Source organism: Thunnus thynnus, chromosome 15 (genome assembly GCF_963924715.1).
Source record: "Thunnus thynnus chromosome 15, fThuThy2.1, whole genome shotgun sequence".
NCBI classification, from domain to species: Eukaryota; Metazoa; Chordata; class Actinopteri; order Scombriformes; family Scombridae; genus Thunnus; species Thunnus thynnus.
This window is the reverse complement of record NC_089531.1, coordinates 12,717,393-12,741,196: the sequence shown is the minus strand read 5'-3', so window position 1 is coordinate 12,741,196 and position 23,804 is coordinate 12,717,393. Positions and strand designations below refer to the sequence as shown.

At 40.1% G+C, this 23,804-nt stretch overlaps 2 protein-coding genes across 5 annotated transcripts; both read left to right on the top strand.

Annotated features, from left to right (window-relative positions):
- Nucleotides 1–57: 57 nt before the first annotated feature.
- On the top strand, nucleotides 58–9,216 carry LOC137198724 (histone-lysine N-methyltransferase SETDB1-B-like). 3 transcript variants are annotated; one of them, XM_067612637.1, is made up of 10 exons: nucleotides 58–170; nucleotides 4,088–4,262; nucleotides 4,964–5,070; nucleotides 5,215–5,997; nucleotides 6,635–6,802; nucleotides 7,275–7,476; nucleotides 7,607–7,680; nucleotides 8,250–8,440; nucleotides 8,555–8,678; nucleotides 8,770–9,216. In XM_067612637.1, the coding sequence occupies exons 2-9, from the start codon at nucleotides 4,093–4,095 to the stop codon at nucleotides 8,645–8,647; spliced, it is 1,788 nt and encodes a 595-aa protein (XP_067468738.1). In that variant the 5' UTR covers nucleotides 58–170; nucleotides 4,088–4,092; the 3' UTR covers nucleotides 8,648–8,678; nucleotides 8,770–9,216. The 3 variants fall into 3 exon arrangements, 2 of the variants coding, with proteins under 2 accessions (XP_067468738.1, XP_067468736.1); XR_010931669.1 differs by lacking the exon at nucleotides 58–170 and adding an exon at nucleotides 2,745–3,001 and having other exon boundaries at nucleotides 8,559–8,678; XM_067612635.1 differs by lacking the exon at nucleotides 58–170 and adding an exon at nucleotides 2,746–3,001.
- A 359-nt stretch (nucleotides 9,217–9,575) lies between these two features.
- On the top strand, nucleotides 9,576–20,352 carry clk2a (CDC-like kinase 2a). Of its 2 annotated transcripts, XM_067612638.1 has the most exons (13): nucleotides 9,576–9,879; nucleotides 11,093–11,304; nucleotides 11,533–11,818; nucleotides 13,010–13,100; nucleotides 13,969–14,035; nucleotides 14,626–14,742; nucleotides 15,772–15,938; nucleotides 16,568–16,662; nucleotides 17,025–17,154; nucleotides 17,681–17,763; nucleotides 18,287–18,366; nucleotides 18,497–18,587; nucleotides 18,712–20,352. In XM_067612638.1, the coding sequence occupies exons 2-13, from the start codon at nucleotides 11,093–11,095 to the stop codon at nucleotides 18,898–18,900; spliced, it is 1,608 nt and encodes a 535-aa protein (XP_067468739.1). In that variant the 5' UTR covers nucleotides 9,576–9,879; the 3' UTR covers nucleotides 18,901–20,352. The 2 variants fall into 2 exon arrangements, with proteins under 2 accessions (XP_067468739.1, XP_067468740.1); XM_067612639.1 differs by lacking the exons at nucleotides 9,576–9,879; nucleotides 11,093–11,304; nucleotides 13,010–13,100 and having other exon boundaries at nucleotides 11,677–11,818.
- The last annotated feature ends 3,452 nt before the right edge of the window (nucleotides 20,353–23,804 follow it).

Sequence of the window (23,804 nt, the reverse complement as noted above, 5' to 3'; positions counted from 1 at the left end):
TGACCGGTAGGACTTGTTGATTATTTGGACGGACACTGGGGCAGCAGTAAGCACATCACGATTTGGCGCAGCTGCACGAAGACACGAAGAAGAAGCAGCAGCAGAAGAAGCAGCAGAAGAAGAAGAAGACTACACACTTGGACCGTAGGACCTGGACGAGCCATTCAAAGGTAAGGTTTAAATCTTACTTGAAGGTATTGCTTCACTTTTTACGAAAGGAAACACTTAATGATGAGGATTAACCGATGAGTTTGGCAAATGTATCTCGGATATTCTTACTCAAATCCGGAAAAGAACAGCTCAAAACCGTTACCTTAACATCGGGAACAACTCAATGGATGAAGCAGTACCTGCCGCAGCCGTTAGAATAAAAATCAGACTTTCAGTGAGCACAGAGAAACTTTCCACTTTCAGCAAATGAATTTGAAAACGGCCTTTTAGTTTCAAACTCTGCACACACATCATTCTGCACAGTGAAGGCTCTGTTGAGTTATTGACATTGAAAACGAGTTGTTACAGTAATAAAAACAATCGATTTATTAAGAGAGGACACTTATTTGCCAGTAATGCAGACCTACTCGACGCAAAAAAGTTTTTGACTTTGGAGGCAAGAGACATACAAAAGATCCCAAAAAACTTTAATAATATTGTCCTCCACATACACCTAGTCGTTTTTTAACAACACATCTCCACAGAGCTTCCAGACGAATTTCGCCCTCATTTGTCCCACTGTACATAATGTTAAATGTTTCAACTACCCCTCTCCTTTGAATGAATGGGGATGACATTGACATCCTGTTGTCTGCTTATGAGAGAGTGACATTAGCTTGGTGTGTGATTGACTAATATTTTACTGTCTAATTTTGGGCCATCAACATCAGCTGTTCATGACAGACACCGAATCTAAAACATTATGGCATGCCCCCTCGTCTAAAAGGTGGTGATGTCCATCCACTTGAGCTTTTTCTGATTCCACAGGTATGCTAGCGGTTTAAAAATCTCAATTTTATTTTAATGTAGGAATTTGTGCACTCAAATATCTTTATAATTTTATGGAGGAATTATGAATTATTATTGTGCACAACTCCAGCATGAAGTTATTCATCCAGTGACATAACTCATATTCGAATATGTAGAATAATAGGGAAATAGTTCTCCTTGTTGGCCACACAAGAGAGGTCAATTAGAATTATGGTTGTTATTAATGTTAATTATGATTTTGCAAGGGGATTTGAATGCATGATGCAGAGTTATTTATTATGTAGTTGGTATGAGAGACCTGATAAACAGATGAGATGACTGTTACCTGAGAAGCAGCAAGTCAAATCAACGGTACAACAGCTTAGTTCTGAATTGCCAATTGAAATGACAAATTATGAAAGCACCAGGGTTTAAGCAAGTTGATGAAGGTTTTGTAGCACTACTTGCTTGCTCCCGGGGTGGTTTCTTGTGGAGTCCAATATGCTGGCATTAGAAGCTGGAGTCTGGATCTTGTAATGATGAGTAAGTTGGCAGGTCCGGACTTGAAATGTTGCCATTGGAAGAGAGCTGCTGGTTCATGCTCTCATGCTCTCCTAGGCTTGATCCTCAACTCCTGACTCTACATCCTGAGGTTTCACCTCCTATTGTTCTAAGTCACATCTTCAGACTAGCAAAATGCAAGCTTTCAACCAGCATGGCAAGAAGCAAGAAGACAAAGACAAAAGCAAGCAGCAGCCTAAAGAAACAGCAGCCTAAAAACAGCCTAGAGTCTCAGAGAAGATACTGTTTTAAAGTTTCAGTCTGCATGCCCAAAAGGTGCATCCTAGCCAATCCCAGGGGATGCAGAGTTCTGGGTGAGCAGATTGTCAGTCCCGCCTGTCCTAATTTTGCAATTTCGATAGTAGCTTTAGCATTCTGAAAGTGAAACAAGCAGAATGGTACTAAACATGATAGTGTTATCATGGCTTATGGGATTATGTTAATGGTACATTTCTTGGCTTAAAGGCAGTGGAATAAAAGTCTAACTAAACTACATAACAACACATACTGTGATATACACACATAAACATACAACAATAATTGTCCTTAGAAAAAATCTAAAACTACATTTGTACCCTTTGTCCAAGGGTTTTACAGTCCTCTGTTCTTCTTGATCTGACTGCAAATGGTGTGTGTGTGTGAGAGAGTGAATGGGGCATGGCATATAGTGCAGCATGTCTTGTGTTGTGGTATAATTTTATAAGACTTATGATGTGCTGAGAGAAAGATACAATGCAGTGTGTTGAATTATCATTATATTGAATGTATACCTCACAGAAAATTTGTGATTGATATATGGGCACAAAGTATGTTAAAGGTAATCACACTCAGACCACTGGATGAAAGTATAAGTGTGTTTATATTAAACTTCACTTTTTTGTATTAAACTTCACCTTTTTTAAAAATAACCTCAAGAAAGGATCGAGAAATAAGGATGTAAAATGGCAAGAATAACTTAAAAAAAAAAAAAAAAAGCCAGGAGAAGGATTGGAAATAATGGTGTAAAGTGACCTTGAACAGTTATAAAAAATAAGAAGAGCATGACTGGATAGAACTGGATATACCAGGCATAACCACTTCAGCCCAAAAACCTATTTTTGGGACTTTGGGTCTGCAACAGGTGATGTAGAGGGATTGTAATAGTGTAATTGGCTAATATGAAGAGGTTGGACAATAGGCGTGGACCTTGTGTACACTGTAACTGCTGTCCTTTTTTGCCTGGCATTAAAGTACAGTTTGCTGCTCAGAACTCTGACTCCTGATAGTTCTTCTTTTTTGAAACATCAAAGAGAAGTTTTGTCCTTGAGCGGATCTGAAACTTTTTCAACTGAGATTCAAAGATTTGACACAATAGTGCCTTATGCTGACTTACCCACTGACCAGTTCTTGGGTTGGTCACTCAAGTCCTGAAAATCATCAAAATCCACAGTGGGATTTAAGTAGGTGCCAGCTTGTCTCTGTGTGTGAATGGCTCTTAGAGGTGAGTTATGATAACCAACTACTATCAATTCCTAGGGCTGTAGTCAACCAAAGAAAATCTTGGTCGACTAAAATCGTATATAATGCACAGTGAACTCGGCAGCCACACATTTCTCTGTTCTGTATTTCTCTGTTTTGTGTCTTCAGGTTATGCTAACCCATTGTTGCTAACTTTGGAGCTAACCCCCTTCACTTTTCCAGCATTTGGGGAAACAACAGACGTGACTTTTTAGCATTTATTAACTGACACACTGTAGTGTGTACTGTACATTTACTGCCAGACTGACAACTTACTACTAACCTTTTCCTCTCCCAAACGTTATCGATCTCGATATCAAATATTAAAAAATAGTTTTTTGGCCTGGAGGGGGTTCTCGTGTCATTATGGAGAAACGTTCAGTACGTTCAGTAAACGTTGAGTACAGTTAGACCCAGCAGTCTCCATTAGGTTGGGCGAGTTCAAAGTTGTGAAAACAACAGGGGTGTTTTGAATACACCCCCATTTTTACAGGTAATTTGTTAGTCTGTCCCCCCCCCGCCGCAGGAAATAATGGTTTACTCCTGGAAAGCTGTTGATGTAGCACTTTTCTCCTTATGAAAATAACATGGAGTTTATTCGACCAATTAGAATTTAGTCAGACGAGAGCATATCGACCAACTAATCGACCAGTCGACCAGCAGACTACACCCCTACGATTCACACTGGGGTGTGAATTGGTCTTCCTATCTTGCTGGCTCCTGTGGCTTGAAGGATCAAAGGTGGTTTGGGTCAGTGGTCTGGTTTGGTGACCATGCAGGAGATGGGGCTTCCTTATCCGATCCTTTCTTTTGCAGGAGGTTGTTTATATGGTCTGGTCAGTGAGGAGTTTGGGACTCTCACTTATATGTTATTGGCCAGCATTTCTGGGGTGTTGAACAAAGAGCTGGTCTGTTGCTTGAGGCTTGTGCTGTCTGCCCTTGAGACATGCAGGGACTTTATCTTACATTAAGTTGGCAATTTAGAAAGTAGGGAGTGCCAACCGCTCAACTACACCACTGCTGTTCACCTCTCCTTTAGCACATCATATGAAACCTTTGTGTGTTGCAGTGAATATGGAGGAGGATGAGATGGAGATGACCAAAGAGGAGCTCCAGAAGTGGATCAGGGAGAGGATAAAGAAGATGGAGCTGATATCCTCAAATGTGCTAGAGAAATGCCTTCTACTGCTGTCTTTGCTGGAAAGGAGAGAGAAACAAGCCGCCAACTTCCTGAAGCTCTGCGAGTGAGTCTTGTATCTACTTTATGCTTTACCACTTTTATTCTGATTTACATATTTGGCAACAGCAAACTGAAAAGACACAAGCAACACATAAGACAGCAGAAGCAAAACTGACACTATCAAACCCAAATGAGATAAAGTAAAAAACAGTGAAATCTCAAAAGGCAAATTTGATAAAGTTGATAAAGAGAGGGCACACACTTTTGAATATAAATGACTATCCTGTAAAAAATAACACTGTTAACTGTGTTTAAAAAAACAAACAAACATCATGGTAAGGATTGTGGGAGTGCAAATTCAGCCTCAAAATTTTATATGCTCATGTGTGGGAAACCAAAACTTACAGTTATCAAATGTATCAAAAACATGAACCTCGGTTCAGACTTTCAGGTGTGAAAAGGCCCTTTTTAAGTGAAGCATTTATCCCCCATTGCTCCTTAAAATAGAAAAAAGTATCTCTTTGATATTTGAGAGGGAAAGTTGATTCTTGAGCCACACATAAAGCTAGTTTGGTCTTTCAGAAGTTCTTGTCAATCATGTTAGCACCTTTACCTTTCCTCTGTCTTGTTACAAATGGGCTCTCCACTCTGCCGTGGCTCCTCGTCTCTTGTATGGAGTTCCCCTCCTCTGTCCTTGAAGTACAGTTGTCTTCTTTTTGTTTTCTTGTTCATGTTCTCTTTGATAATGTTGTTGGTGTCTTGCAGGTCTGTGACAGCATGTGAAGCAATTGTGAAGAAACAATACTCTTTGCTGGGGTGGGAGTACAGAGACACAGATTCTGATGATGATGACGATAATATCAAAGGCTGTGGTAAGATGCAAATCATTGAGTCAATGAAAAAACAGACACTTGGTATGTCTGTGTCCATCACTAACTGACATTTTCAACAAGGCAAATTGGCTTCTTGGAGTTTGTTTGAAACATAATTTAACCTGTTTGTTTTTTCCTTTCTAGGAAGTATACCTTCATCCCCATGTGAGTCTGTTCACTCTGAGACTCAAGTGCCCAGCCCTCCAGCTACTAACAGCCCCACTCCTCTGCCCCCAAAGCGAGAGGAAAGTGCTGACCTAAATGAAGATGATTGCAAGAAAAGTTCTTTTAGTCTAAAGAGAGAACTAGTGGTGGTCTTGACCAGACTTCCTAAAAGTGAGATTGCTGCTTTACGTCTACCTACGCCTCAGAATCAGTACAGTAAACATGAATCCTTAACTGATTCAGATTCTGATGTAGAATGGGAACCAGAAGATGACACAAATGATTCTGATTATTGCTTCTCAAGTTTCACGAGTATGGTGAACAAGAGGAGAAAAATAAAGTTGGAAAGAGAAGATGACTCAACTGATTCTGACTTTTCAATCTCGAGTTTTACGAGTAGGGCAAACAAGAGGAGAAAAATTGATAAAGATAATAAAAAAACTGCTAAGAGCAACACCACGAAGACATCAACACTTCAAGCCAGCGCAAATACCGACACGAAGAACAACGCCACACAGACATCAACACTTCAAGCCAGCACCAATGCCGACACAAAGAGCAACGCAACAAAGACATCAACACCTCAAGCCAGCGCAAATACTGACACTAAGAGCAATGCAATGAAGACATCATTGCCCCAAGCCAGCACAAATGCTGACGGCAAAAGCAACACAGGGGGAACATCAACACCCCAAGGCAACAGAAATACCAACGCCAAGAGCAATACAACAAACACATCACCAAAGCCAGCAAACACCAACGGTAATGGCCAAAAACAACACACCATACAACAAGACAAGTGCTGTGTCCCAAATCCACGCTACCTACAAAATCTATACAGTATATACTGCACACTACTCATCACAATATACTGTTTTTGCGTTTATACAACAAATGAAACTTACTAAACATCTCATATTATGCGGCACCTATGCAAAACCTCCCGCGACGTACGTTATAGCATCTGTGACAACTCTGCAATTTATCCAGCTGTTCCCTCATCAGCGTTTCCTCATAGCCTCCAGCCTGCTGGTGCAGTTTCTCCCTCATCCATTTACGCCGCCAGTTGCATTATGGGACAATGGTGCATCCACCCACACCACACTGAAAAATTGACCGTATTTAGTATGCATTCTGTCCGGTTTGAGTATACTGAATGTTGGATTTGGGACACTGCTTAAGAGTCTACAGCCATGCTAGTGGAGCAGTGTGTCTATACGTATATTACAGGCACTTTAGTGCTAATTAGCACTAAGGGTATAAGTGAATTATTCTCTTTACATATATATGTATAATATATTTCTCACAGAAAATGCCTAAGACCAGAAATTCTTATTTTCCAATGCCTCAAGTTCATTGGTTTTAATATTAACATGCTGTGTTCCTCTGGCACTGACAGGAGCATTGCCTGTGTGCAAAGTATCCACTCTTTGCCAATCATCTGACAAAGCCACCAAGGTCCTTCCTAGCGTGCCACAAGAAAAGATCACTGTGGGCATGAACGTCCTGGCCAGGAGGAAGGCCATGAGCTGGAAATGGGGGAAAATCATGGAAATTGTAGAAAGGGGTAAGGACAAACTAAAATATTCCAGTTTTGTAAAAGTCATGTTTTGGTGTGAAAAACACGACTTATCTGAGCTGAGGCTGAGGTCATATCTACACCAATACACCATCTGTTTTTCCCTCTATTTTGGCCACCTCTTCAAACTGACCCAACATTTGAATCCACAAAAAAAACAGATTGTGACATATGACTACACCACACAGCAAGCAGACTGGCTTTTTATGCCAGTAAAATTGTGTCATGAGCAGCAATTCTTTGCCAGTGTCCTGAGCCAATCAACCCACTTCAAAATGTGTGCTAGGTGGAATGACTGAACTAACACTTTGAATGTAAATTTCATTTTAAGATTTGTTGGTAATAGTATAGACTACCATATATACTGTAGAGTTGTGATTTTTCATTTGCATAATTAATTTAGAACCACAGTCAAGCCAAATTGACGTTTATTACTATTATTTATTTATTTTTTTTGCAGAAGATGGAAGGTTGAAATACAAGATCAATTTTGAGATGAAAGGGAAGTGCCTTGTCTCTGGACACCACATTGCTTTTCACTGCGTGCCAAAGGTGGATCAGCTGTATGTCGGTGCTCGTGTGGTGGTCAAGTGTCAAGGTGACAAGCCAAAGTTTTCCCCTGGTGTCCTGGCAGAGCTTCCAATCAGGAAAAACCGCATGAGGTTTGTGTTTGTGTGTGTTATACATACATAAATTCTTCTTTTTCAAGAAATAAATCACAGTTTTCTAGATAAAATTCAGCTGCTTTGGCCAAAGTATGGTTTGATGGAAAAACATGTTTTCCTTTTCCAGGTTCCTGGTCTTTCTTGATGATCACATGCCGATGTATGTTGGTTTACCTTTACTTCACCTGGTGTGCAGACCGTGTAAGTTTAGATATTTTGTGTGTTTTTTCTGATAGGATGGTTAGTTACAGTTCATCAGCTTTGAAAACAGTTTATGAAAACCTGAGTCTGGTCTAATAAAGCAGTTTTGGGCTGATCTCAAAAAGGCTGATCTAGGGAACCTTGCAGAAATGCACAGTAAAATGAAAACACAAGCACTTGAGTGACAACAGTCCACTTGCAGCAGTTTTATAGTTTAAAGGCAGAGCAAACAAAATGTTGCCAACAGAAGTATGCCAGCTAGCTAGATTATTGATAAAAGCAATGAAAAATTTCCAAAGATAACCTTTTACTTTTACTCCCCCCTGGTGAAAAGTCTTCTGCTTAGTTTCCATACATAGGACGTTGTAACCTGAATCTGGTACATGCACCAAAGAATTCTTGCTAATTCTTGTAGTGAATGTGCCTTCAGTGGTAAACTGTGCTTTCAGTGAGCAGTGGATTTTAAGCAGGTGACCCTTATTGGCATCCGAGCCCGAAATTCTTGCACATGTGGAACGACAGTTGTCTATGGTACCTACTATTATACTGCCTTCTTTTTTTTGTGTTAGTGACGGACCCATTGGACGATATTCCAAATGGCATCCACAAGAATTTCATGAAGGGCTATATGAAGGCCTGGCCTAACCCACCCCAGACCCAGTGCCAGGTTGGACGGACCCTTAATGTAGAATTAAATGGAGTCCAGAAGAAGTGTGAGGTGCTGCAGGTTGACTCCAGCTTGGTACAGGTTGTTTTTCAGGTTAGTACCATTAAATATTGTTCTTTAGACTATTACTTACAATTGGATTCTTGGTGGGGGTTTTTCTTGCTATAAGAATGTGCGCTTTATAGTAATTTGTGTCATCACACTCAGGAAGATCAACACAAGGAATGGATATACCGAGGCTCTATGCGCTTGGAACAAATGATTACTATCAGGGAACTAATGCAGTTGAAAAAGAACTAGCCACAAAAGAAGATGAATACTTCAGGCAATGGTAAATTAAACTCTTACTTCTTACTCTGAAAAAAGCATGGAGCTAGTAGAGTTATTCCTAATATCTCATTTGTCTTCTCTGTTTCCCTAAGATACCTGGATACCTATTCCAAGATGACACTGCCTGCATCCCAGTGAACATTGCTCATCAGGCACATATTTTTTTGGGGTCTGTGCACCTTTTCTGGCTGTGCTGGATAAGAGCATACGCATTAAAGTGGTCTTCCACCAGCAGATATGGCTGCATTGTGCAAGGCAGGACCTCATTATCACCTGCTGTGAGAGGGTTGCCTCCAGAGAGAATCTCCTTTTGCTCAAACATGGATGGTGTGCACCAAGTGACCCGCAATTCAGACTGTGACCACTATACCAAAATCTCTTCACACCTCATCAGTGTCCCTGCAAGATGGGGATGGGACCATGGCTTGGACTCACACTGCTGCTGAAGGAGTTACTGAGAATTGTCAAAAACCTTGAATTTTTTATTTTTATTGGTATTTATTTGTTTGTGTGTTCTTAAATAAAAATAAGTTGTGTAATTTTCTTCAAGCCTCATTTCACGTAACTCACTCGTGTAGTCAAGAAGACTGCTTCATCTACAGTTAGCATCTACTAAAGATGTAATACATGAACATAACGCTGCAAATATGGAAGTTAGACATGATAAAAAAAAACTAAATCTAAATGAGGTAGTGAGTCAACGTTATGAGATAAGTCAAAATGTTATTATAGTATTCTGACAAAAAATATCTAAATTGTGAGATAATTAAAAATGATTATTCAAGTGAAAAGAAGATGCCAAATCAAAAGTTTGACTCATTGTCAATAAAATACAAAAAACGATCGCTAAAAAAAAAAACATCGCGATAAGACATTTCGTATTAATTCAAATCTTACCAAATGTGTCATTTTGGCTTTTACTTGCATCATGTATAACTAGTTAACTGGTGCATGTTAGTAATGTACGGTGGTATGTGTGGCTACAAACAGGGCTGAATGACATTATCGGCGCAGGGAGGCGTTAGCACCACTAGTCTGAACCAGAACTAGCTGTGCTGCGGGGCAGACAGTCAGAAAATAAGCTGGCTGCTTGCTTGCAACAGAGCTTTGAACATCGACTTAGCAAGAAGATAAAAAGAAAAAACTGGAACGCCACCACGGATTTTTTGTGGGACAAACGTACAGGCCTCGCTGCTAAAACGGTAAACGTTATGTGCGACATGTGTTTTGTGTAGTTAAACGAGCCACAGTCCGAACAAACGGTTTACACGGCAGCTAACGTAAGTAGCTGTTTAGCCGATGAACGTAGCTAAGCTAAGATGGCGGTCAAATTATTTACATTAGCTAATGTTGCTAGCCAAGCATGCTAACGGCCAGGACGTCGATCGTCGGTCGGTTAGCTACCTAGTTCGTGATTAAAGATATGTTTGCCGTTCATATGTTGGTGTTTGTAAATGTTTTTTTTTTAGTATTAAGCGCTTATTGAAACGTTAACGGCAGGTTTACTAACGCCAGTATTGCATCGTCTTAACGTTACATCGTAGGAAAAAAACACATTAGCAACGCTGTACAAGCGTATCATGAAGTTGAAATGCTGTTTTCTTATTAATCTGGCCACTTAACAGTAGCGTTAAGTCTTCCCCGTTTAATAACATAACGTTAGCTTTAATCGTGTATTTCAAGTCAGATTGTTTGTTGTTGACATTCGCTTTAAACACCACTGTGATAACGCTAACCAGTGGGGTAGGTCGTAAATAGTTCAATAGGATCAACAGGGTTATTAATATACATTCCTGCATTTTATCACTGTTCTCACATATTTCCAGGCACGCTTTAATAGTTAGTTGTCTGTCGTGCTTTCAACTTTCAGATTAATTGGTTGCAAGCTATATCTTGTTGTAAAAAGTTGAAGTGTTGAACTGTGTGTTTATGTGGTTTGCTTTATTCAAATGTACTTTTAACATTAGGCCGCCTACACAGCTACTTTTCCTACCAAGTGTTTACTAAGCTGTTGTTGTTAGTCAGCACATGTGATCTGATTTTTAAAGAGCAAACTTCTTCAATGCTTGCCTTGGGGAACAGTGTACTTAAACTCATCAAACAACTGCATAGGGCCAACACACTTTTTTGCTTCAAGCAACCTAGTCAGGTATTTTTACATCACATTTTTGTCAGCTACCACTCCTCCAACCGACTCCCATAAATCACTTTTAAGTATTCAGCATTGGACAGCTGTTCCGCTGACATGTGAATTTGACAAGTAATAAAATGTCAACAGGAGTAACTGCAACAACAATTACTCTGAAGTGAAACGCAATCGTTCCCTGTGGAGTTAAAGTCAAAATAAATATGAACTTTAATGGGTATTTTTTTATTTTAAAAAAATATTTCTTTGTCTTCTTAAAAATCCGCTAGATGCCTCACACTAGACGGTACTCGTCTTCGGACAGAGACAGTCGAAGCAGCTACCAAGACCGTTACAGAGACAGAGATAGAGACAGAGACAGAGGGCGAAGACACCGGCACAGAAGATCACCTACCTACTCTTCAAGCAGTGACAGAGACAGAGATCGAGACAGAAGGGGACGGGGACACAGACAGGAAGGAAGTTACGTACGCTCACGGAGGTATGTTTGTGTGTACGTTTGAGATATTAATCTGGTTCTTTATGTTGAACATGTATGTTTGCATTCTGAAGATCTTTATTTACCTAACAACATTATCTCTCATCAAGATGTCAAACAAATGGACACTGTCAAAGTATTTCATTTTGTTCTTTTGCACTTAGTTTGAGCTGAATCTCAGTTGGTTGTTAGTCATTAGGCTTCAAAGCATGCTTCTGTCCTCTGATCCAGTCGCAGCTATGACAATCGCTCAACGGAGCACCGGCCATTCGATCGAAGATACTGCGAGGGATCCAGACGCTTGGATCAGAGCCGAGACCGAGACCGCGACAGAGAAAGGGAGCCACACGGAGCAGCTGAAAGTTACTATCCACGCGACTTCTCCCCAAGCATGTACGACTACCGACGCGGCCGTGAAAGGGAGCGTGAACGGGACGAGTCGTACCGGCGGAAAGGCAGCAGGCGTAAGCACAAACGAAGGCGGCGTAGAACCAGGTCCTATAGCCCATCCTCCTCGGTGAGTACAGCCAGACCTGAGATTGTGTTTTAACTCTCCTCATCCTGTCTCCTTCCGTCTCTCTCTTCCACTCAGCTCTTTCTGTCTCTCTCTTTCTTTAACCCATTTATTCTTCACAGCTCCTGGATTTGGTAAGTAGTACAATCTTTATGATTTGTTTTTGGTCTGTCAGAGGGATTTTGTTTGATTTTTTTTGTTAAAGTGGGTTTTACTTAAATAGATTTTTTAATATTTTTTTGGGAGAGCATTTTCATTTTTATGCAAACACTTTTTCAGTAGTTTATTAATGATCAACCACTAATTCTTGCTGCTCTTCAAACACACCCTCACCACCACTTTCTTAATTTTTCTTTTTGAAAACTTAATTATACCTGGTCACACTTAATTCTGTGTGGCCTTACCTTTCATTAATATATATTTAGTGTCTTTGCAATTTATATTGACAGTTGGAAAAGGCCTAAATGCCTGTGCTAGTAGTTGGGCAGCTACTTGTAAACTTTAGTGCAGGTAGGCTGAAAAGTGAAAATGTTCTACCAAACATCATGCAAAATATAGATATGATTTGAATGAAGATTTTTGTATGGATATATTGGCATTTGAAATGTCTTATAGTTATTAATTTGCAGCTGTGAGTGTGTTATCACCACACTTATGTATTGGGTAGTATAGTTTTAGGTGAGAAGGTGGTTGAATTTAATGTAAAACATACCTGGTTAGCTTTAAATATTTCCTGCTTAATTACGTATGGTCCTCTCCTTTTATTTCCTTTTATTTCCATCTTGTTTATCCTGAAAAGTCAACCTGATAAGCTTTGAATTAGCTATATTACTGTCTTAATTGGTTTTTGCGTTGATGAATGGATATGCCAGTTGCTTCCTTGTTTGTAAGCAGCTGTGGTTTAAAGGTAGAGGGGGGAGAGGAGCAGAGGACAACATGTGATCTTTGACTTGTTCCCTTGCACTATATCCCTATCGTTATATATTTCCTTCACGTGGTGTCATGCGTGAATCGCCCCATGACCACCAAACCCACCTACAACCACAACTACATCAACTACCACCAACACCACCCTCCTCCTCCCTCCTCGTCTACCTGTGCCGCCTGACGCCATGGCTGCGGCTGCCCCTGAAAACCCCCTGTTCCCTTCGGTCGTGTCGTGACCTGCTGATGGCGGTTTGGGTGTGAAAACAGCGGAGCAACAGCCGGACGCGGGCAGTGAGTGTGAGGGACGACGAGGAAGGGCACCTGATCTGTCGGAGTGGGGACGTCCTGCAAGAGAGATGTACTCACTGCCACTACTCTATCGTAACCCTTCTCCATATGAGTATTAAAGCATAGAGCATTTACATGACATGGGAGTGCCTGATGATGATGATGATGATGATGATGCCTTGCTAGAATGCTCTTCGCTCTAGCTGAAATAGCAGGGTGGATTGCAAGAATGTTGAAGATTTTGAGAGGGACTTTAGATACCTTCTGCTTTTTGTTCTAGGATTTTAAGCTGTGGAGCATTTTCTATGTTTCACAGGTTACTTGACTTTTCTAAACATAGAATCTCATTTGCAGCTGTTTGTCTCTGTTGCGTTTTAGTTTAAAACACAGTTACAGTTTTAAATCTGTAACTTAAGCTAGTTTATTTTCCACTACGAGGCTTTTAGGGGTTCTCTTAAAAATTTTTTAGTAGACGTCTCACTGCATCACCTATTTAGTCTTTTTCATTAAGACTAGTACAACCAGCGCACATATACTGTAGACACTGCATTTATATACTTAACTTTTGTCATTCTTAGGATCATGCGTTGTTTAGTAGGAATGCTATCATTTTTCAATTTTTCCAGTTTTTTGAGGATGTGCCCTCATTTTCGATGGCTGCAAATTGGTCATCAAAAGGAAGGGAGCGCTTTACCTTTGCCCCCTTATTGTCTTCACATGTATCGTAGTGCATTCAGTTATAATAGATTACGTCAAAGTGTTTCAAGCCTGCCAGATTGAATAGGCAGCCATTTGAAAAGGGGATGGGCGCTAGCATTGATACGCCTGTCTACACTTTTGCATTATGTATTCCTGCTGAAGTCCACATGTCTAATTCTCCTGTTCTTTCTTTCCCCGCTCTCCCTCTCTTTTCCTTTTCTCTCTGTGTTGTGTTGCAGATGAGATTGTCAGCACTCTGGGGGAAGGCACCTTTGGGAGGGTGATGCAGTGCGTTGACCATCGCAGGTGTGTGTCAGAGTGTGTGAAGCTAAAAAAACAAGAGCTGTCAGTCCCTGGGGGTCCTATTTCTAAGACCCTTAGTTCACTGTGATTTATAGAAACAAATGTGTTTTATGTCATACTAGTCTTGAGCCAAATGAGACTAGGATAAGAGTATCAAACACCCAACCTCACTCTTGTTTACTACCCTATTACTGTTTCCAGTCGGTTATTTTTATCTGCTGCCTTTGTTGATCACATGGTGCAGTTTACTGCAGGCAAATTAGCTCTGATGTAGCTTAGCCTGGAGTAACTGTGGGCTTCTGTGGAAGATTAATTGTGACAGTGCTAGAAATGTACATGAAGCAAGTTCATTTTCAGGGGCACAGTCCTTAGAAAGTGACACTTGCAGATTATTTTCTCCTGTCTGTTCACCAACTGGAGCTTCATTAACGAGATTCTTATTGCAAGGAGAGACTCTCCATTCTTCCCCCCACCATATAACTAACAATGAAATCAGAGACTTTGCTGTCATAGTCAAATTATTAAGTGTTGCGTTATTACTGTTGTTTGTCTGTACTGTCTGTAAAAAAACAAGCTTCTTTTATTTTTAACAGGGGAGGGGCCCATGTTGCTCTGAAAATTATCAAAAATGTGGAGAAATACAAGGAAGCAGCTCGCCTTGAGATCAACGTACTAGAGAAGATCAATGAGAAGGACCCCGACAATAAATTGTGAGTTGTGGCTGAATATTGTGGTACTGCAGCCAAATTAACATTATGTCCACTGGTCAAACAGTCTTAAAACTATGAACTGCGTTAGAGCTGGTTGCATAACCTAAAGCCTACCAATACTGATACCAACTGACCACACCCATGGCCAAGTTCTGCCTGCTCTTGGCTCTCCAGCTCAGCCTGTGGTATCCATTGTTAAAAACCTTGGGAGTTATTTTAGATCAGAACCTCTCTCACAAGTCCCATATAAAAAGGCACGCTCAGTTGTGTTTTTTCCATTTGAGAAATATCTCTAGAATTAGATCTTTTATTTCTTCAATGATCCTATAAGAGTGATTCATGCTTTTATCACTTCTCGTATGATTTATGATAATGTGTTCACGTGCCTTGGCCAAAACATGATTGCACGGCTTCAGGGTGTCCAAAATGCAGCCGCCAGTCTTTTAACCAGATCACGGAAGCATGATCGTATCTCCCCTATTTTAGCTTCCCTTCACTGGCTGCCTTTTCCGTTTTAGAATCGATTGTAAAATTTTACTTTTGACCTTTGGCTGAGCTTCTAAATCATTACTCAGCAGCACGTAGCTTGAGATCCTCTGATAAGGCCCTGTCGCTTAAGACCAAGGATGACAGGGCTTTTGTTGTCAGGGCTCCAACCCTTTGGAACAGCTTACCTGAGGAACGAAGACTAGAAAATTCACTGCATTCTTTTAAATTATCTTTCAAAACTTACTTATACTGTATGGCTTTTGCTTAATTATTTTATCTGTGATTTATTTCATCTGTTACTCTCATGTGTTACTTTTATCCATTATTTTTATCATTAGTTTTAACTGTTATTTTGTTTGTTGACTGTGATTTTGTATGTGATTGTTTTCCTGCTGTCTTTTACTTGTTCTTGTTTGTGAAGTGCTATATAAATAAAGATCATTATTATTATTATTATTATTATTACAAAATGGTTTGATTTAGCTGTTGTATCAGTGAAGTGGTGTTTGTTCAACCTTCTGTATCCTGTTTCTTTTCCAGCCTGTGTGTGCAGATGTATGACTGGTTTGACTACCACGGTCACATGTGTCTCTCCTTTGAGCTGTTAGCTCTCAGCACCTTCGACTTTCTAAAGGAAAACAACTATCTGCCCTATTCGATTGGTCAGGTCAGACACATGGCCTACCAAATCTGTCTCGCTGTGAAATGTAAGTTGTTTTTTTTTTGTTTTTTTTATGTCCTCTATTTGATTTCAGTACTTCAGAAAGTTGGAAGAGTAGGAAAATTAATTTGAATGTTTCTGTTATAAAGCTCTTGGTCTTAACATCTCTTAATTGAGTGTACAGTTCCAACAAACAGACCCCATTTAATTGACGTCTCTTCATCATTGCCTCCAGGTAATGATGAATGCGGATTGACTGGAATGAATGCGTCTGTTGTTTGTGGTATACAGCTTGTAGCCACATGAGGGCATTATAGATCCAAAGATTAGGTTGCGGATTGTGACTATTTACCCATCAAGCTTCTCAGGAGCAAAATAATCCTGTAGAAACTCTGTCCAGAATTTTTTCCCAAATGTCAATATCTATATGTATTTTGTTGATTTTTACTATTCTAAATGTTCTAATGTGATTATGTATTGGATTATATATGTTTTATCAGTATCTTTATTGTTACTATTTACATGTGTGAATAACAGTTTTATCTAATCCAAAAGAGGAATTCAGATGTGCCAAATGATGACAAAATGAACTGTAAAAGTAGCTTTGAAGGTAATTTATTGTCAAATGTGAAAAACCAAAGAAGCAGTAACTCATAACATGTTTCCTCTCCATAGTTCTCCATGACAGTAAGCTGACACACACAGACCTGAAGCCTGAGAACATCCTTTTCGTCAACTCAGACTTCACAATGTCCTACAATGTAGAAAAGGTAAGTTGTGGTAGAAAGCAAAAAAAGGAACTGGGTGAAAACAGTTTTTTGTCTATAGACGTTAGTGGCAGGTTAGTTAAAAAAACTGAAAAGCCAGTACCCTTTCCCACTCTAATACTGACTATTGTTGATCATGTCCAGTTCATGTAAAACTAACTGATCAGTTCCAGGTTATATTTACCAGAATTTCTCCATATTTATATACCATATTTACCATTTCTGCAGATGGAGGAAGATTTTGTCAATGTGTTTTGCTTGGAGATCTGAATAAATATGAAATACCAGGAAAAAAAAGCTGTCTCTCTATAGCACACATGCAACTTACAGACATAATTTTCATAATATTTTATATTCTCTTGCAGAAGCGAGAAGAGAGGACAGTTAAGAGCACAGCAGTACGCGTGGTGGACTTTGGCAGCGCCACATTCGACCACGAGCACCACAGCACCATTGTGTCCACGCGGCATTACCGTGCCCCTGAGGTCATACTAGGTGAGGAAGACTATATGCCTTTGGCCAAAAAAACACTCAACTGAAACACAACACTACATTTCAGAGGAGACATGGGGAGTATAATAATACTCCCGAAGTTCCATTTGATGTCCAGATATTTAAAATCATGTTGGAGATGAACAAGTTCTTGTAGAAACAGACCAGTTATAACAAGCAAGTTCAGCATTGCTGCCCTGATTGATTCCTCTGTTGAACAGCATCTTAAGGTGCCTTGTTCTGCAGGAGTTGTGGTGTCTCCTCTTTGGATACAATCCAATTCACATAAATTAGATATTCCCATAAACACAACAGCAAGTCACTGTCAGGGAGAAATAGGTATTGAGATTAATTGGGTCTGAGTTATGTAAGGAGTACAAAGAAAAAGTAAAATGTAGCTACAATACTGATTCATTTGCAAAATGATGTGCACTGTCAGCAAGCGTTAACCTCAGCCTGGAGTTCTCTCTGTATCAGATGCATTTTTCTTGGTCTTGTCAATTATTCATTTCATGTTTTCGTTCTTCAGAGCTGGGCTGGAGTCATCCTTGTGATGTGTGGAGCATTGGCTGTATCCTGTTTGAGTACTACCTGGGCTTCACCTTGTTTCAGGTACAACGGCAACCTGCTGCTGCCAGCTGGCTGTAACCAGGATGCATAACTTCATTTAGGCTTTAAGATGAGAATATGAAGAGTAGGAGAATGAGTTAATATCAGTCAGTCAGCTGATCTGGGCCCTTATTCATCAAATATTAAAGAATCTACCCCCAACTGTCTACCTGCTGGAAAGGTTAGCGCTCTTTAATCCTGAAGGAGATTAAAGTTTTTAGGTAAAGACTAAAGCCAAGTTAGGACTGATTGCCTACTTTGAGAAGCTGGTAAATGTGGGCCTGTGTCTCACCAAACAAAGATCGAACACCTGTGCATGGCACGCGTAGCAGCAATTAGTAAATCCAGCAATTAATCTGGTGGAAATTAACCCTTGATGTCATGTGTGAGCTCTTCACTGTCTTGAAATTGTATGTAGCAGCAGAGCTTGTAGTTAAACCCCAATCATCTTCGGAATCAGTCTCTTTGTTTCTTTCTGACTGTTTGAAGAATGACAGTCGTCTAAGTCAATCTGAATTTCTTTCAGACTCATGACAACAGGGAGCATTTGGCCATGATGGAGAGAATCCTGGGACCAGTGCCCTCTAGGATGATTCGTAAGACGAGGTGAGAGAAACGTGTAAACACACCAAGTGATAAGATTCAATGTGACACGCTCATGCATTCACCCTTTTTATAAAGAAATCGCCATGCACACACTTGAACACTGCTCACATGGATCTTCCTCCACTCTCAGGAAACAGAAGTATTTCTATCGGGGCCGCCTGGACTGGGACGAGAGTTCGTCAGCGGGGAAATACGTCAGAGAAAACTGCAAACCCTTACGGGTAAGAGCAGCAGCTGGGTAGTGGGAAAAGTGAAAACAGCGCATTGTACTGGAGGAACAGCGGTGTTTATTGTCCTTTTCTTTACGTTCTGAATATTCATGTCTCTCTTCTTGTCTCTTGCCAGCGGTATCTGCTGTCGGAGGCGGAGGAGCACCACCAGTTGTTTGACCTCATTGAAAGCATGTTGGAGTACGAGCCCTCCAAGAGGCTGGTGCTGGCCGACTCCCTCAAGCACCCTTTCTTCGAGAACGGGGGGATCGGCGAGGCAGCAGGCAGCAAGAACTGGGAGGGCAACCGGGACATCAGCCGGTGACCCACAAACCCCCAAAGACTGAATGACAGAGGAGATCAAGTCTTTTATATGTGGAGCAGGTGAACTGTTGAATAACGTGAGGCTTCGGATGTTTTTCTGTCGTTTTTTCATTAAAGCATGGACACCTAAACTTCTTGCTCCTCCACCCTGCCCCTCTGTGTCCACCTCTGCAAGCCACGAGAGGCATGTTTTTGCCGCAGAGACCAAAATAACCCACAAACGGCTGGAGAAGAGTCTAAATGAATCTTTTTCTAGCGGTTAAAGCCTCAGTAGAGGACAAAATTTTTAAACAGAAGATTGTTTGTACCCAAAGTAGCCCTCTATGCAGCTCGTCTTCCTTTTGACTTCTGAAACACCTTCCTCCCTTCCGTCCGTCCGTCTGTTATTTTCATCAACATGTAAAGAAAATAATTCACCTTTTTGATGAAATAAGCACTACTGAAGCCGGTCATTAAAAAAAAACAACAAGTTTTGGAGAATAAATGTCTTCAGATTCTGAAGTCTAAGGAAAGGGGGGGAAAAGGAGATAGAGCTGTATATGCAGCACAAGTCCTCACCCACATAATGATAAACACATTATGTGGAGGCACCTGTCATCAGTCAGATACTATGCTAACGTCAAACATTAAAAGTTAATATCATATTTCATTGGGAACTATGATCGAAGAGGGCAAACTAGTAAAATATTTTTTCGTTTTGTTCCAAAACAAATACAAAAAAAGAAACAATGCAAATTGCAAGCGTCTCAAATTTTTGTTTACGTTTTTGTTAAGTGAGCGCTTGCACTGCGCCATAATTTTTTAATGTTATATTTTTTTTATGTATAAAAAGATTATCCCCTATATGGAAACTCTTGCCCTTAATATCTGGCCATAAGGCCTGTTATTATTCGCCAATGAGATGATAATGGTGATGGACACTCCACACACACAGGCCTCTATAGCCTGTCTTATTGATAGATATGTTTGTTACGTTAATGCTATGCTTTCTGTGTGCGTGTGTGTTTGTGTGAGAGAGAGAGAGAGAGCCTGCGTGCGTGTGTGTGTGTGTGTGTGTGTGTGTGTGTGTATATATGTGTGTGTAGGGGTGGTGTGGGTGACACATCCATGTTAATGTTTTGCTCTGACTTGGTAGTTCTTCAGCATTAGTCATGGGAACATTCTCACATACTTTCAAACACATAAAACATAAACTGCCTTTGTCCTTTGTGTGATATGGTCAGACTTGTCGTCTCCACTGAGGTTAAGCACACAGCTCCTGGTGGCAGCCAATGAGCCACACACAACTCCTGTCGATGGTATTTATTTTTTGGTAATTTTTTTGAGTTCAGATAGGTCATTGTCCCCACCCCCCCACCTGTACATGATTTGTTTTTTTTGTATGAAATTAAAGCGTATAAAACTGTATATATGTATGATTGTGTAGAATTAAAGTTATGTCCTCCTTTCCAAAGGCTTATGGTGCTCTCAGTATTGTTTGGGCCTCTGGCAGCTAAAGGGAGGCTTTGTGTCTTGAAATACCGTCACTGTGTCTGAGACTATCTCTTAACGCAGTGACTAACACCACTGCTGGAGGATTTGCTAAAAGCTCAGAGGTCTGTCTGAGATGCAGGAGTGAGATCAATTGATTTTGACAATTAATACAATAAAGTAAATGTATTACTTTCAAGACATTTACATATGAATTAACTTAAGTTGTTTAAAGTTAGTTAATTTCTTGTTTGTTTTCCCAGAAAGCAGTTCATCATGTAGAGCAGTATAACATTAGGTTAGACAGTCATTTACATGTTAATGAAACCTCCAAAATTCATCTTGTTTTTGACTTTAACTGCCTTTTGAGGATATTTAAATAACCATTTAAATTGTGGAGCTTGTAGGAACCCTGGGAAGGATCCCCCCCCCCCCCAAAAAAAAATCAAATCACTGTTGACTTTGCCTCTTTTTTTTGTGTTTTATTGTGTGCTGTCTGTTAGTCCCACTATTTTGGTCGTTAATTTGTGTTGGAAACTAACTTCTCTTTTATTCCCTTTCAAAACCAACGCTAAGCTGTCACCTTGTCAGGACAGGTCAAGAGAGGGAAGTGTGGACGATCTGCTACAACAGGTGTATTGATGCTTCGTCACGTAAGCTCTCCCCATCTGTCGGTAGGTAACCTCACTCACTGACCCCATTCTTTAAATTCACTTTTGTCCTGTCCATGGATGGTTGGAAGAGTTGGCTGGGGAGCTCTACGGCAAAAATTTATTGGGGCTGTGGGGCTCTAGGAACAGATATAAATAACAAAAGGCCCTGCTACACTAAAGGACTCGAGACCAAAAAAATAGTATGATCCGCTATTAAGTTATGATTATGCTAAAATTGACGTAAAAATGATGGGACATTTTTTTAAAAAGATGGCTTCACAAGTTCTTAAGTCTTTCTTCAAACAATATGCAGGTGCTTGTATGAACATTAAAACAGGTTTTGCTCACTAATGATTCCTCTTTATAATGACCATTATTGGGCCCATTTCAGAATCATATATCATGTTACTGCACTATAATTATTGATGCAGTAATGCGTTCGTCCCTTTAATGTTGTAGCTGGTAAAGGTGGAGCTAATTTTAATTAATATACTGCCGGGTAGCTAAACCTATAAAACATGATTTATTGATTTATAATTTGTATTAATAATCTAAATCTGCAAAGTAACTAGTAACTAAAGCTGTCAAATAAATGTAGTAGAGTAAAAAGTACATTTGTCTCTGAAATGTAGTAGAGTTGAAGTATAAAGTAGCATAAAATGGAAATATTCAAGTTAAGTACAAGTACCTCAGAATTGTATTTAAGTGCAGTATCTGAGTAAATGCACTTAATTACATTCTACCACCGGTAATTATAGAATTGATGGTTTTCATTTATCAATGTATAGATTACACAGTTTTTGACTTCAGTAGTAGCATTCCGAGGCATCAGTGACTTGTTGAGGTGTGGCTGGATTGAATTGACCTCTCCAGACCTGAGGCCAGATGTGTAAAACTGTGTGTACGCACCGGAAATATGAAAACACATTCATTTCGTTAGATTTATAAAGCTGTGCTTACGCAGGTTTCTGTTTTTATAAATCCCACTCATTGAGAAACTGGACGCACGTGCATGAGCCTCATTTCCACTCCCGCAATTAGCCATATATGGATGACGACACGCACTGAACCAGCTGTTTTCATATCACTTCGCTCCTGCTCCATCAGTCTGTACAGCTGTCAGTGAAACAAACGTGGGGGGAAAAAAGAAAGTGTCATTGTGCCGGCGAGGTTCTACTACAGCAGAACAGCTGTCATTACGCACGACTATTACGCACAGCTGCGCGGCTCTTTATAGTATCCATATCGTTAATTCATCACATTGACCGTAAACGATCGTAGGCAGCGATATCTCAGAAATGTAATCCGTGATTAGTTTGTAGAGCTCATATTTAAACCGACTTTATAAGGTATGTCACAACTAAAGATAAAATAAAAAGAATCTTAAGAGCAAAATACACACAGAAGTAATTAATCAATGTTACGTATATAAATGTGCCTTTATTTGGCAATTTACTACTACTAATAATAATGATAAATAAAAATCACACAATCATTGCAGCTGGTTATCAACCTACACAACATTTTACTAAAAAGTTCCGTCTCTCACTTTATATTTCATCTCCACCTCATCACATCACCGTCAGATCACTTTAGAAAAACGTCTTCACCTGGTCTAAAGAATGCGCACAGTCTGTGTTTATAAATATCAGTTTATGTGCAGGAAGTGGCGTATGCATTGTTTTTGTGCGTACGCATCGTTTATGCATTTGGCCCCTGGACTAAGTATTGAGTGAACGAATCTGTGAATGAAATGAGTCATTCACCTTTCTGACTCAAGTACTTGATGTCCGCCAGTCAATGAAGATGCCTCCCTGTCTCTGAAAGGTAGAAGATGACGATTCTGTGACGCAGACCCCACCCCCCCACCCCCCAGTCCACTCTCCATCTGTCTGGCTTCCTGTCTGACGCTGCATCACCAAATGATCTCAACTCCTGTGACCTAAACACAAACTATAAAGGTGTTTCATGCTGAAATGGAGGATGTGACTTTTAAACTTAAGCACAGCCCCACCTGTAAACATAAGTTTGTATGAGCTATTTCGGTGGTCAAGGGGTAAACAAGCAGTTGTTTATCCTGCTTGGAACCACTGTGTTAATGAGATAAACGGCTCTTGCGTCTTCAGATAATCCCGCAGAGGTCATCAGTCAAATCCACATAAGAGCAGACAGTGACAGAGCAGAGTTCAGTACACTGGAAGCAATGCGAGGAACGGATGCTACGCTTTGCAGCTTCGACCAATGATACAAACGGCTGATCTCGTCCACAGGAGATACCACTTGCAGGTGTGTCCTATTGTTTCTTTGTGGCAAATATTATATATTGTGTTAACTTGCACATTTTATGTTAATAGGATGGCATTAAAGCAAGCTCACATGAGCATAGGACAGTGGTTCTCAAACTTTTTCACTTAAAGGACCCCTAATCCGATACAATTTAGATCACAGACCCCCATCTGATAACATTTTTACTTTTAGATATTTCATTACAGAAAGTGTATGAAACCCAAAATAGTCATACATTCTGTCATTGTGTTACTTATGGATGGAATTATAGTGAAATTAAATTATTTCCCTTTTTGCTGGGGACTCCCTGCAACCTCCTCAAGGACCCCACTTTGAGAACTGGCATAGAATGACTTTAGTGTGCAGGAGCATTTTCTTAATTGACACTTTTTAAAAAAAAAAAAAAATTTATAATGATGTTATTCTTATTCTCTCTTGCAGATAAAAGACACATCATTCCTGGTGTAAATTGGAAAGATTGTCCTGGGATTACTAA

Bases quoted from the DNA above. Each gene is read 5' to 3' on its own strand.
- clk2a (XM_067612638.1), top strand. From the start codon at position 11,093: ATGCCTCACACTAGACGGTACTCGTCTTCGGACAGAGACAGTCGAAGC. The intron at 17,155-17,680 runs GTGAGGAAGACT...TTCGTTCTTCAG, and splicing joins TGCCCCTGAGGTCATACTAG to AGCTGGGCTGGAGTCATCCT. The intron at 18,367-18,496 runs GTGAGAGAAACG...CTCCACTCTCAG, and splicing joins AGGATGATTCGTAAGACGAG to GAAACAGAAGTATTTCTATC.
- LOC137198724 (XM_067612635.1), top strand. The intron at 5,071-5,214 runs GTAAGATGCAAA...TTTCCTTTCTAG, and splicing joins CGATAATATCAAAGGCTGTG to GAAGTATACCTTCATCCCCA. The intron at 7,681-8,249 runs GTAAGTTTAGAT...TTTTTGTGTTAG, and splicing joins TCACCTGGTGTGCAGACCGT to TGACGGACCCATTGGACGAT.